This window comes from Mobula birostris, chromosome 2, assembly GCF_030028105.1.
Source record: "Mobula birostris isolate sMobBir1 chromosome 2, sMobBir1.hap1, whole genome shotgun sequence".
NCBI lineage: Eukaryota > Metazoa > Chordata > Chondrichthyes > Myliobatiformes > Myliobatidae > Mobula > Mobula birostris.
Genome location: NC_092371.1, coordinates 59,815,745 through 59,830,598, shown reverse-complemented (window position 1 = coordinate 59,830,598; position 14,854 = coordinate 59,815,745). Strand labels below are relative to the sequence as shown.

At 40.3% G+C, this 14,854-nt stretch overlaps 1 protein-coding gene across 2 annotated transcripts in view; it reads right to left on the bottom strand.

Moving 5' to 3' along the window:
• The window catches only part of acss2 (acyl-CoA synthetase short chain family member 2), a 72,597-nt gene extending 65,246 nt beyond the window's left edge, over positions 1–7,351 (bottom strand). Inside the window, exons 1-2 of one of the 2 annotated variants that reach the window (XM_072241868.1) lie at positions 7,076–7,351; positions 6,433–6,628 (exon numbers count right to left, since the gene is read on the bottom strand). In XM_072241868.1, the coding sequence (XP_072097969.1) occupies positions 6,433–6,628; positions 7,076–7,205 (326 nt within the window). In that variant the 5' untranslated portion in view covers positions 7,206–7,351. The remainder of the gene's footprint in view (positions 1–6,432; positions 6,629–7,075) is intronic. The other variant, XM_072241862.1, reaches the window with a different exon arrangement.
• Positions 7,352–14,854: the final 7,503 nt, after the last annotated feature.

Sequence of the window (14,854 nt, the reverse complement as noted above, 5' to 3'; positions counted from 1 at the left end):
TTGCACAGCAGTTGCTTGTCAGTCCTTATATAGGTTTTTTTTATATAAAGTTCAATTGCATTTCTTTTGTCATACAAGATGTTTCTCAAGCTAGTACATGGTAACATAAACGTACTTTGATAATAAATTTACTCTGCACTTTGAATTGGCCATTATAATCTTGCCCATGGTATAGATAGAATTGCAGAACTGCAAACCATCATGCATTTTTTATTCCAAATTTTGCCAGCACACTCACAAACCCACAGAATATCTGGTCACACCAATGTCTGAGCAACAGGAGTAGGACAGAAAAGCACATTTTTATTGTTTCATCACTTCTGTGGTTTCTCTCTGAAATTTTACTTGACAATATTATAGGGAAAATCCTGCACATTTGATCATTTCACCCCAACATTAATCAGTAACATCTTCCTTCAATTCTGTCTACTAAACCACTCCAAAATTTATTAGCAAGAGACACTTACTTAAGAGCATCCCTTAAGATTGGATACATCACAATTTGTTCTGAAGATGTGCATGCTTAATACAACACCAATACACAAAATACTGCAGATTTTCAGCAAATCTGTGAAGAATATTAATTGCCCAGATTATGCAGTTATTAGAACAACCAAACGAGCATCATTTTTCATCATTATATGAATTTGACTGCAACTTTTTTTTAAGAATGTGCTTGTAGCTTGGAAATCCAGGTTATTGTCAAAAAGCCACCACATATACCATTTTGCACATTTTTCTGATATAATCAGTGCGATTAATTAAATGACAAAAGCTTCAAGTATTTAAACTACCTTTGTTCTCTAAAAAGCAATTCTTGAGAAGTTACAGTTTTATGCACATATTTCCCAAGCCAAGATTACAATTTAATATGATTTCTGGCTCTGAACAACTAATTCTTATGTAATGTAATATCCTCACTAATACTGAAAAATTCACAATGTTTCCACTTTTACTTAATCTCGAACGTCTTTTCAAAATGTCACATCAAGATGCAGACTCAGAGTTGTACTCACAATCTAGCTTGCTGGCTGAGAGAATTCTTTAATATGGTTGACCACTTGACCGGTTTCATAACATCACCATTTGCAGATGTTAGGAGATCCTCTAGTACCTGACATTCAGCATCAGAAAGTGAAATCCACACCCCAGAGATTACTAGTGAGCAGCAGTATGTACACCAGGTTCAAAGACAGCTTCTATGCCGCTCTTACACACCCTTTGTATGACTGAACAAGCTCATGGTCTACCTCATCAAGGCTGTGCACCTAATAGTCTGCCTGCCCTGCAGTCTCTCTACAACCGTAACACTATTCTGTTTTGCTTTTCTCTTGCACTGCCTCAATGTACTGATATGGTGAAATGATCTGAATGAATGGTATACAAAGCAAGTTTACTGCTATACACGTAGAAATAATACACCAATTAGAACTCTATCACAAACAACAGGAATTCTGCAGATGCTGGAAATTCAAGCAACACACATCAAAGTTGCTGGTGAACGCAGCAGGCCAGGCAGCAGCCAGGAAGAGGTGCAGTCGACATTTCAGGCCGAGACCCTTTGTCAGGACTAACTTAAGGAAGAGTGAGTAAGGGATTTGAAAGTTGGAGGGGGAGGGGGAGATCCAAAATGATAGGAGAAGACAGGAGGGGGAGGGATAGAGCCAACAGCTCGACAGGTGATAGGCAAAAGGGGATACGAGAGGATCATGGGACAGGAGGTCCGGGAAGAAAGACGGGGGGGGGGGGGGGACCCAGAGGATGGGCAAGAGGTATATTCAGAGGGACAGAGGGAGAAAAAGGAGAGTGAGGAAAAGAATGTGTGCATAAAAATAAGTAACAGATGGAGTACGAGGGGGAGGTGGGGCCTTAGTGGAAGTTAGAGAAGTCGATGTTCATGCCATCAGGTTGGAGGCTACCCAGACGGAATATAAGGTGTTGTTCCTCCAACCTGAGTGTGGCTTCATCTTTACAGTAGAGGAGGCCGTGGATAGACATGTCAGAATGGGAATGGGATGTGTCTATCTCTATCACAGCTGTCTTTGCCATTTGATTTCCAGACTGCATGAATAGAGACAAAAGAGTCAATTCAAACTGAGAAAGAGAGACACACACACACACACACAATGTCAACTCCATAAACTGGTGGACACTAGGATAAAAATTCTACCTGGCTCAACGGCAAATGCAAAAATTTTGCTGTTCGTCGAGGACCACAGGAGAAGAAACTTTCATCTGCATAAATTTTGCAGGGCCCTTAGTATACATAAACAAAGTATAACTTTGGGAATTTAACTGAAGCAGCTAATTCCATGAATATGACTGGACAGAGAAGAATGGAAGGAATGACGATAGCTCCTGGCTGCCACTCCAACCCAGCTGAGTAGTACAGACACAATGAAAGATAATAGCAGAAGGCAAAAATACAAGATCACGAACAAATCTGAAGTACTAGAAAGTAAAGACCATCACTGTTACAGTCACAGAGTGGCCACAATCTTATGGGATGATGATCAATAAAACCACTGGCATTCGCTATCATTTTCCCATGGATTGATGGGATTTTTCAAGTTATTGAACACACGTGAGAAATGCAGGAATCTGGAAGATGCAATGAGTAATGCACTGGTGGGCAGCAGGCCACTCATTTTCATCACTGGTCCTGTGAGTGTTCATCCAAAACTCACAGAACCAATGCAGCAGAGAATTTCCATCAATCCCAAATATGCATGAGGGTCATTCACATTGAAGGAAAGAAACAACAGGCTAGAGGACTCGCTAAATTTGTAATTTAAAGACTCTGAGACACTAATAGATTAAAACTGCAAACCTTTAAGCATGTTTTTAATTCAATATTCTAAAGACTCCAAATTCAAATACTGAAATAGTATGGAAAATATGTATAAATGTTCATTTTCATCCAGTTTTTTTAAAACAACTTTAAATCTATCAAATATAAGTGTAAATACTTTGGAATTTTTTGAAATGATGCAAAATATTCAAATAGTTATTTAGAGAGAGAAAAAAAGAATTTTAAGCCTTTGGCAGTTCCAACTAGCAGTTGAGTACAGTGATATTTCTGTTTAATTACTCTTTTTCTGGGCAGAGCAGTGTTGGTCACCCCAAGTGTTGTTCCTGATGGAATGGAAACCCTGGGCACTGAGGATTGTTCCAATTTTCTCCACTGCAAGCTCCCACTGAGAGGCCTGTTAGAGGCAAATGATTTCTTATTTCAAAACAAGGTCAGAAACAGATGTAATCAACCCACTACATCATTAGTGACTTTGAGAAAGCATGATCTGAGATAAGTTGTTCTGTGATAATTAGCCATGGATTTAAGAAACAGAAACATCATGAAGGGCTCTAGAGGGAAGGGAGGCTGCAGATGAGGCAATGGTTTGCAAAGACAGGAGGGTCAAGCAATTGACACCTTTAATGTATATGGAAGGCAGAAATGAAGGAGAGGAAAAAATGTCAACAGTTCTCCTTTTGCATACTCATAACAAACAGAATGATTAGGAAGGGAATTAGAATCAGGTTTAATGTCACTGGCATATGTCGCAAAATTAGTGGTTATGCAGCAACTATATATTCTATTACTAATGTTCTATAACTAAATATTCTATTACTAATTCATCACGACTGCTGCATTTCCTTTCTTCATCTTATTTATTGCATTACGAACTTCAGATTTTAAAATACTTGGACCTTCAATGTTTTTAATTTCTGGTTTTATGCCTCGATTGTCTTCAAACAATTCCTGAATATACTCAGTCCATCTGTTCATAATTTCATCTTTTTCCATGATAATGGTACCGTCCTTTGCTTTCAAACATCCACCTGAAGAACAGAGGAGCTTTTTACCAGTGATATTCTTGATTTGTTGTAACCTTTTTGCATGAGTAATAGGGATTCTTTCTATTTGCTCACATTCCTGGTTTAACCATTCTTCTTTGGCTTTTTGACATAAGCTTTTAACTTTTTTATCTAAGGACTTATATTCTGTAGGATTTGCTTTCTTCCGTCTCCTTTCTTCCATTAGATTTTTGCTTTCATCTGTCATCCATTTATTCTTTGTGCTTTTTTCTTTTTCAGGAATCACTGACTTTGCTGATTCTACCAAGGCATCCTTCAGAGAGTTAAATTTCATTTCTACATGATTGCTATCATCTTCAACAGATTCTACTTCTAGACTTTGAAATCTATTCCTTACTTCAATTGTAAGTTTTCATCTTTAATTAATTGCGAGTATTGTTCAGGGATTATTCAGATTTTTGCATCTTTAGTTTTTTTTAAGTTTTATTTTTACATGACATACTACTGGGTTATGTTCACTATAATGACAACCCGCCTCAGAGTACTGAAATGTTACATTTATCCAGTTACGTTATATAGCTCAGAATGTTGGGCAATATCTAGTAACATGAAGAAACTAATTGAAGCAGCAGAGATGTGGTTGTGAGGAGGATGCAAGGAATACCATGGACGAAATGAATATCTAATGAGGATGTCGTGAACAAACACAAAAAAAGAAATAATGTATGAGATCATGAAAAGGCAACGTAACTTCATTAGACATGTGATTAGGAAAGAGGAGTTAGAATGCACGGTAATTATGAGAAAGATTGAAGGGAAGAAAGCAAGAGGAAGACAAAGACAAATGATGATGGAGACAGCAGCCAGAGAATTGAAAATGAATACCAATGAATTGATCCACTTGACCCAGAACAAGAGTGTGTGGGCCATGGCAGTCAAAGCTCAAACTGGGCACGGCACCTGGTGATGATGATGATGATGATGATGCAGCAACAGTCATTGCAATATACGTATAAAATTGTAAATTACAGCATGTACAAATATGTATAAAGATAAATTAGATATATAAAGATAAATTAGATAATATATAAGATAAATTAGATAAAAGATAAAGTTAGTGTTCACGGGTTTAATGTCCATTCAGAAATCTGATGACAAGAGGGAAAGACGCTGTTCCTGAATTGTTGAGTGTGTGCCTTCAGACTCCTCTACCTCCTTCCTAATGGTAGCAATCAGAACAGGGCATGTTCTAGGTGATGGGGGTCCTTAATGATGGATGCCGTCTTTTTGAGGCATCACTCCTAAAGGTGGAATATCAGTAATTTGGTGGAAATATTTTGGGACTAGTACATGGATTCATAGGATAACATGAACTTAGGGAAGATGAGAACATTTAACACCTGCAAGGGCAGAACTTGGAAGGGTATGTTATTTATTGAATAGGAGGAAAACCTAAAGGCAGCTGACCAGAAAATATCTGTTATCTGTTCAGATCTCTGACACTTCTGCCTATAGGGATAAGAGTGACAGCTGTACTTCAATAAAGTAAGAGGGTGCAAGAAACTACTGAGCATGAACAGGGTGCTTAAAAAAAAAGCATCAAACATCTACTTCTGATGGAAAACTGCAAGGTTTAAAAATCAAAATCTTAAGCATAATATTAGTTAGCCATAATGCATTTCAGCAAATTACTGCCATTTTCAGAATATGAAAGTGATTTTAAGAACTCTAACCAGATGGAACAAGGAAAGCAATTTGGTGTGTTACACATTCAAAAACTTTTTTTATCTTTAAATCTTCATTTTCTTTTAAGAATCAGGGTGAAATTATCATGAATCGCTTACTGATTTTGAACTTAAATCACACTATCTACACTCTGCACGTAAATCCACATGAAAAATTTCCCTGTTAATTGCTAACACAAAAGTAACAATTCAACAATATTTTAGTAAACAATATAAACGAACTCCAGCAAGTCCAGCACCTAGTTCAAACATAATGAACGTTCTCCATATCTTTGCATATATCCAGCAAGAATTAATTCAATATGATACAAACTTTAACATTTGCACTCTAGGTATTAGTTAGATTACTGCACATTTTAATCTTCTTGCTAATGCACAATTTCACTATGCTGAAAATAAAAATATTACGAAGCTTTAGTAACTACAGCAAAAACACAACAGGAAAGAGAAAATATAGCAGAGTCAAACTAAGAGCTCCGCCAGCTTTTCTAAGCAGATGGATTGAGAAGAAAAATGCTGACTGCAGTTGATCTTGAACTTACTTTAAAATTGTCTAAAAATGGAGATATGCATGAGAACTATATCCACAGTATTTACCAGCTACTGCAGATAACAACGTATCTCAAATCAAAATTAGAGTAATCTTTGATACAGAGGAAATACAGTTTAGGAATTAAGAGTGGCAGTGTGATTAGTAACAAGTTATTTGACTGCCACCACATGCAAGAAGCGCCAATCGATCTTCCGGTACAGCAGGCTTCTTTGGTTCCAGATAAAAATTAAAATAGAAACAGAAAAAATAGAAGTAAGCTATTCCACCATTAACAGGATTACAAATTGTTTCCTAACTTTATACTAACTCATTACTTACCAGTAAAATGCAATTTTATCCCCCAGCTTTTTGTCATAAACGTTTCTGTCCAAGAGATTGTAGCATATATTTGTAGTAGCACCTTCCATCAATTTGACGTAAACTTTTCCTTTTGTATGATCAAAGTTATAGTCCAGGAAACTGCCAGTTTGGGGCGTTTTCCAGTAGAATTCTTTCGCAATTTTCCCCCAGAACTCTGCATATAAAATTAAAACAACATTTCTTACATACAAGCAGCATGGATTTTAATAAACTTTCTTGCTAAACTGAACACATGTATTTATGTTGTAAACATTTTTTTTTCTAACTTTCATTTTCAGTTGGCATGACAAGCTTCTCAGATGTAGAAAGCGTGTTTTCAGAACGTGGATTTCCTAGAAATGTGACTTCACTTCTGTGGCAGATGTGAACATCGGGTTTTAATGCACAAGTCGAAAAAGACCCGGAAAAACGATCATTAACAGACTCACGGTATAGAAATTATTCAAATGAATGCTCTACAGATGAAAACATATAAGGCCCGAGAAGTAAAATCAGGCCTCCCAGGAAAAGCAATTCAACGTACTCCCAAAGCACAATAAAAGGATGTGCAAACATTACATATAATTCGGTACAAGAAGTGCATAGCACATGTGAACTATACCTTCCGGGTTCTGTATGGAATGTAAGTACAGTTCCTTGTATTTTTGGAAATTCGGCACATGAGCCCCTTTAGTAATTTCAGCAGCACCATAGTAGATGTCTCCTCCAACTGGTATCTTGTCAGGGATCATGATGATTGTCAAAGCGATGGTCACCACTGGAGATCAAAAACCAGCCAAGGCTTTAGGACGAGCAGCGAAATGCCAGCGAGCTGAGCCCAAAGAAGAGCGGGTCCGCGCAGCCAATTCCGCCCGCCGACCGTCGCAGCGCCGCCGCCAATCGCAGGCCGGGCCCTTTCTCCCACTCCCACCAATGGCACAACAAGAGTTCCAGCGCTGAGCCAATCAGAGCTCGACGAGCCTCGCACGTTACTTGAGTTTTCTATTAAACGATACAATTAGGTCAGCGCCGCACCCTAGAAGCAGTAGTAATTCCAATAAGGAAGCCTGGCAAGGATCTGTCAAAACCCACTAGCTACAGACCAATTGCATTAACATCAAGTATATGTAAGATAATAGAAAGGATGATAACAGAAAGGTTATCATATGAGCTTGAGAAAAGGGGAATGCTGGCAAGTTATCAGAGTGGTTTTAGCAAGGGAAGGAATTCCATGGATTCAGTGATTATGTTAGAAACTGAAATAAGGAAGGCCCAGGCAAATAGAGAGTCAGTAGTGGCAGTGTTCTTTGACATTGAAAAAGCCTATGATATGATGTGGAAGGAAGGATTATTAATTAAACTGCACAAGATGGGGGTTGGTGGGAGAGTTTTTAATTGGATTAAAGATTTTTTGTTTGGTAGAAAAATTCAAGTTTGGATTGGATCAGAATTATCAAAACAGTACATAGTGGAAAATGGCACACCTCAAGGTAGTGTGATTAGCCCGTTACTTTTCATCATTATGATCAATGATGTCTTCACAAAGGTACCAGTGGATATAGGTAGGTCACTGTTTGTGGATGATGGGGCCTTGAGGAAAAGAGGCAGGAACATGGACCATATAATCAGGAAACTACAAGAAGCAATTGATGAAGTGGTGGAGTGGGGTTATGATTGGGGATGTAGATTTTCAGTAGACAAAACTCAAACTGTATTTTTTTACCAGGAAAAGGGTTGAGGTAGGGAAGAAGTTAAGGATGTATGGGGTTGAATTAGAAAGGGTTGCATCATTTAAATTTCTGGGAGTTATATTTGATTCACGATTAACATGGGCAGACTATATCAGGAAAGTTGAGGAGAAATGTAAAAAAGTAATAAATGTGATGAGATGTTTGACTGGTAGGGAATGGGGAGCAAGTTGTTCAGCTCTGAAGAGAATGTATGTGGCTTTAGTAAGATCTGTATTGGATTATGGAAATATAGTATATGGATCAGCAGCTAGGTCTCTTATAAAGAAACTGGATGTGATTCAGGCTCAGGCCTTGAGAGTGTGCAGTGGGGCTTTTAAAACGTCACCAGTGTCAGCCCTACAGGTAGAAATGGGAATAATGCCTTTGGAACTAAGAAGGATGCAACTGATGGCAAACTACTGGGCTAACTTGCAGGGGCACAATGATTCTCACCCTACTAAAGGAGTGTTGCAGGAGTGCTGGGAAAATGGGAGGTTTCAGAGGGATACCCTTAGTCGGGTAGGGAATGATATCACGAAAGAATGTGGAGTATTTGATCTGAGGATAAGTCCTTCAGTAGTTTATCTGGTTGTAGCTCCATGGAAGCTTGTATGGCCTGACATAGACTGGCATTTGTTAGAGGTAAAAAGGAAAGAAAGATATAAAACAGATTTGGTAAATGCATTTAACTGTCATGTGATGGAAAAGTATAGAGATTATACTCACATTTATACGGATGGTGCGAAGGAACCTGAAACAGGAGTGACAGGGTTTGGGGTGGTAATACCAGCAAAAGAAATTGGAATCAGCAGAAGAACATCTAATAAGTTAGGGATGTTTACAGTGGAGATGCTGGCAGTGTTGGTTGCGTTGCAATGGGTGCAGAAAGCCAGACAAGCCAAAGCATTGATATGTTCAGATTCATCCTCAGTTCTAGCAAGTTTAAGGTCTTTTCACACAAACAGTCGGCAAGATATACTTTATGAAGTCCTTCAGTTAGTTACAAGAGTTGCAAATCAGGGAGGTCAGGTAAAATTTCTATGGGTTCCAGCACATGTAGGGGTGAAGGGGAATGAGAGGGTGGATGAGTTGGCAAAGGCCATTAAAGAAAGAAAATGTGGAAATGCACATTAGTATCAGTAAAGCAGAGGTTAAGTGTGTAATCTGGGAAAAAGTCAACCGAATGTGGCAAGAAAGATGGGACAGGGAGGGGAAAGGGAGGCATTTATATCAAATACAAAAGAGTTTTGCAGTTACTAGGGTAGGTAATGGAAACAGAAGAGAGGAAATTGTGTGGGCTAGGTTAAGGCTGGGGCATTGTGCATTAAACAAAACATTGAAAATGATAGGGAAACACCAGACAGGATTGTGTGAGGAATGTCAGGAAGAGGAGTCAGTAGAACATGTAGTTTTGTGTTGCAGGAAATATGGGATACAGAGAGAGATGATGAGAAATAAATTAAGGGAGTTGGGGATGCAGGAATTCACATTAAAAGGGTTGCTGGGCATGGGTGAGAGAGCACAAGTCCGGGTATTTTTAGCGTTTTTAAGGGGTAAGGGGGTTTTTTTATAGAATATGACGAATAAACAGGAATAGGATACTAGGATGGTCAAAGATGGGAGGGTGAAGTGTAGGTTTTTGTGTGTGTGTGTGTGTGTGTGTGTGTGTGTGTGTGTGAGATTGGGTGAAGGGATTTAGAATGTATGTCTAGTGCACATTCTGGAGCAGAGGGTGGCGGTAATGCACCATTAAGCTGGATGCCAACCGCCGTAAAACAAGATACAGAGAGAGAGAGAGAGAGAGAGAGAGAGAGAGCGCCGCACCCTCCGCCTCCTGCCAGAAAGTGAGGTGCTGGTTCGGGGGGCGGGGGCAAAACTGGGACCGCAATGAGGGATTAAAGCACAACTACAGGGTATTTTCGTATGCCCAAGGAAAAAAAGCTAATTGCTCGAAATACTCCATAGATGAAAAAGGAACTAGACTCATCGGAATTAAGTCAAACAGGTGTACGGCCATTGAAAAGTAATGAGGAGAGCATGTACGAGGATAGCGGAAAATCTACTACAGCTTGCGTGTTATCAGAGTAGTTCTGATTAGTTTTTTTTGGGGGGGGGGGAAATGCTCCCAAAGGTCAGTTGGGTCTATTTCATGAATTTGGTGCCCAGAATGCAGCTACTGCGGTGCACATATTGGAGTCAATGAAGCGTCTCCACTTAATACGTCAAACTGTTTACTCTTTTTCGCAGATGATGCCTGGCTTTGGAATTGAATAAGTACAATTAGAGACTTGGTGCTGGGGATATCCAGCAGAGGTCTTTGATATTGGTTCACTTATACTGCCAATGGATTTTGAAAACAAATTCAGTTGTGTTTTTAAAATAGGGGCAGCACGATATTTGCTGGACTGGCCCAGGACACGTAAGGCTGTGTTGCTTATTGATGCAAAAACGATGCATTTCACTGTAGAGTTCCAAGCACATGTAACAGTCAAAGCTAATCTTTAAAATCTGATAACAGTTATCTTTTAAAGCTCGGTGTCAAATTTTGACACCTGAAAATTTGTGGCCATCACCGAGTCATGGCTAAATGATGGATGTGATTGGGAGCTGAATGTCCAAGGATACACAGTGTATAGGAAAGATAGGAAGGTAGGTAAAGGAGGTGGCATAGCCCTGATGGTAAGCAACGATATCAAATCACTAGAAAAAAAGGGACATAGGATCAGAAGAGGTAGAATCCTTATGGGTAGAGTTAAGAAATGGCAAGGGTAAAAAGACGCTAATAGCAGTTATAGTATATACAGGCCTCCAAACAGCAGCCGGGATGTGGACTGCAAGTTACAGCTGGAAATAGAAAAAGCGTATCAGAAGGAAAATGTCAAGATAATGATGGGGGATTTTAATATGAAAGTGGATTGGGAAAGTCAGGAAGGTACTGGATCTCAGGAGAGGGAGTTTGTAGAATGCCTATGGGATGGCTTTTTGGAGCAGCTTATCCATAAGCCCACCAGGGGATGGGCTGTTTTGGATTGGGTGCTGTGTAACGAACCTGAGGCGATTAGGGAGCTGGAGGTAATGGAACCCCTTGGAAGTAGTGATCATAATATGATTGAGTTGGGTTTCAAATTTGAAAAGGAGAAGCTGGTATCAGGTGTATCAATATTTCAGTGGAACAGGGGGAAATTACAGTGGTATGAGAGAGGAACTGGCCCAAGTCGATTGGAAAAGTAAGCTAGATGGAGGGACAGCAGAGCAGAATTGGATGAAATTCCTACAAGAAGTAAGGAAAATAAAGGAAAAATATATTCTAAGAAAAGGCAAAAATAAAAGCAAAAGAGACAGCGTACAAGGAAGCAAAAATTAGTGGGAAAAATGTGGACTGGAAGACTTTTAAAAACTTACAGAATCAAACTAAGAAAGTCATTAGGAAAGAAAAGATGAATTATGAAAGGAAGTTGGCGATTAACATAAAAGAGGATACTAAGAGTTATTTTGAATATATGAAGAGTAAAAGAGGGACAAGGGTAGATATAGGAATGATTGAAAATAATGCTGGAGAAATTATAATGGGTAACAAAGAGATGGCAGAGGAACTAAATGAGTATTTTGCGTCAGTCTTCACAGTGGAAGACATTAGCAACATACTGGATAGCCAGAGGTATCAGGGAATAGAATTAGGTACAGTCAAGATTACTAGAGAGGAAGTGCTTGGGAAGCTAAGTCTCCCAGTCCGGATGAGGTGCACCCATGGGTTCTGAAGGAGGTGGCTTTGGAGATTGTGGAAGCATTGGAAATGATCCTCCAGTAATCAATAGACTCTGGCCTGGTTCCGGAGGACTGGAAGGTCACAAATGTTGTTCCGCTGTTTAAGAAAGGAAGGAGGCAGCAAAAAGAAAATTACAGACTTATCAATCTGACATCGGTAGTTGGAAAGATATTGGAGTTGATCCTCAAGGACGAAGTTATGAAATACCTCGAGGTGCATGACACGATGGGCCCAAGCCAGCATGGTTTCATGAAGGGAAGATCCTGTCTCACCAACCTATTGGAATTTTTTGGGTAATCTCAAATAAGATTGACAAGGGAGAGGCTGTGGATGTTACGTATTTGGGTTTTCAAAAGGCCTTCGATAAGGTGTCGCATAAGAGGCTGCTTAATAAGATGAGAGCCCATGGAATTACAGGAAAGATATTGGAATGGGTGGAGCATTGGCTGATAGGCAGAAAGCAAAGGGTGGGAATAAAGGGATCCTATTCTGATTGGTTGCCGGTTACTAGTGGTGTTCCGCAGGGGTCGGTGTTGGGGCTGCTTCTTTTTACAATGTATATTGATGATTTAGATTATGGATTGAATGGTTTTGTGGCTAAGTTTGCGGATGACACCAAGATAGGTGGAGGAGCAGGAAGTGTTGAAGAAACGGAAAGGTTGCAGAGAGACTTGGTCAGTTTAGGAGAGTGAGCAAAGAAATGGCAGATGCAATACAATGTTGAGAAACGTATGGTTGTACATTTTGGAAGAAGAAATAATCAGGCAGATTATTATTTAGATGGGGAGAAAACTCAAAAATCGGAAGTGCAAAGGGACTTGGGGGTCCTCATGCAGGATACCCTGAAGGTTAACCACCAAGTTGGATCGGCGGTAAGGAAAGGGAATACTACGTTGGCATTCATTTCAAGAGGAATAGTGTATAAGAGTAAGGAGGTGTTGATGAGGCTCTATGGGGCATTAGTGAGACCTCATTTGGAATACTGTGTGCAGTTTTGGGCCCCCTATCTTAGAAGGGATGCACTGATGTTGGAGAGAGTTCAGAAAAGATTTACAAGGATGATTCCTGGAATGCAGGGGCTAACATATGAGGAGCGTTTGTCAGCTCTTGGACTGTATTCATTGGAATATAGAAGAATGAGAGGGGATCTCATAGAAACATTTCGAATGTTGAAAGTGTTGGACAGAGTAGACGTGGAAAGGCTGTTTCCATTGGTGGGTGAGTCCAGGACAAGAGGCCACAGTCTTAGAATTGGAGGGTACCCAGATAAAACAGAGATGAGGAGAAATTTCTTTAGCCAGAAGGTCGTGGATTTGTGGAATTCGTTGCCACATACAGCTGTGGAGGCCCAATCATTGAGGGTGTTTAAGGAGGAGATTGATAGGTATCTAATTAGTCAGGGTATCAAGGGATATGGGGAAAAAGCTGGAAACTGGAACTAGATGGGAGAATAGTTTAGCTCATGGGGGAGTTACAGAGCAGACTCAATGGGCGAGTGGCCTACTTCTGCTCCTTTGTCTTGTGATCTTGTGAATACCCTCTTCTTCACATAAGTTAATGAAGAGGTAGTGGCTGATAGCAAGAAGGAGGACATACATTTGATGAAATTGAGCAAGGCAGGAAGGCCATCTATGGAGAGGACATGAAGAGACTGCCAAAGGACACAGGTTAAGAAAATGGCAGATGGAGTACAATTGTGTTGGCGTGTGGCAAAGTGGTTAAGGCATCAGTGTAGTGATCTGAAGGTCGCTAGTTCGAGCCTCAGCTGAGGCAGTGTGTTGTGTCCTTGAGCAAGGCACTTAATGGCAGGCAGTGACTAGTGGGGTACCGCAAGGCTCAGTGCTGGGACCCCAGTTGTTTACAATATATATAAATGACTTAGACGAGGGAATTAAATGCAGCACCTCCAAGTTTGCGGATGACACGAAGCTGGGCGGCACTGTTAGCTGTTAGGAGGATGCTAAGAGGATGCAGGGTGAATTAGATAGGTTAGGTGAGTGGGCAAATTCATGGCAGATGCAATTTAATGTGGATAAATGTGAGGTTATCCACTTTGGTGGCAAGAACAAGAAAACAGATTATTATCTGAATGGTGGCCGATTAGGAAAAGGGGAGGTGCAACGAGACCTGGGTGTCATTATACACCAGTCATTGAAAGTGGGCATGCAGGTACAGCAGGCGGTGAAAAAGGCGAATGGTATGCTGGCATACATAGCAAGAGGATTCGAGTACAGGAGTAGGGAGGTACTACTGCAGTTGTACAAGGCCTTGGTGAGACCACACCTGGAGTGTTGTGTGCAGTTTTGGTCCCCTAATCTGAGGAAAGACATTCTTGCCATAGAGGGAGTACAAAGAAAGTTCACCAGATTGATTCCTGGGATGGCAGGACTTTCATATGATGAAAGACTGGATCGACTAGGCTTATACTCTCTGGAATTTAGAAGATTGAAAGGGGGGATCTGATTGAAACGTATAAAATCCTAAAGGGATTGGACAGGCTAGATGCAGGAAAATTGTTCCCGATATTGGGGAAGTCCAGAACGAGGGGGTCACAGTTTGAGGATAAAGGGGAAGCCTTTTAGGACCGAGATGAGGAAAAACTTCACACAGAGAGTGGTGAATCTGTGGAATTCTCTGCCACAGGATACAGTCGAGGCCAGTTCATTGGCTATATTTAAGAGGCAGTTAGATATGGCCCTTGTGGCTAAAGGGATTGGGGGTATGGAGAGAAGGCAGGTACAGGGTTCTAAGTTGGATGATCAGCCATGATCATACTGAATGGCGGTGCAGGCTCGAAGGGCCGAATGGCCTACTCCTGCACCTATTTTCTATGTTTCTATGTTTAACCACACATTGCTCTGCGACGACACCAGTGCCAAGCTGTATCGGCCCTAGTGCCCTTCCC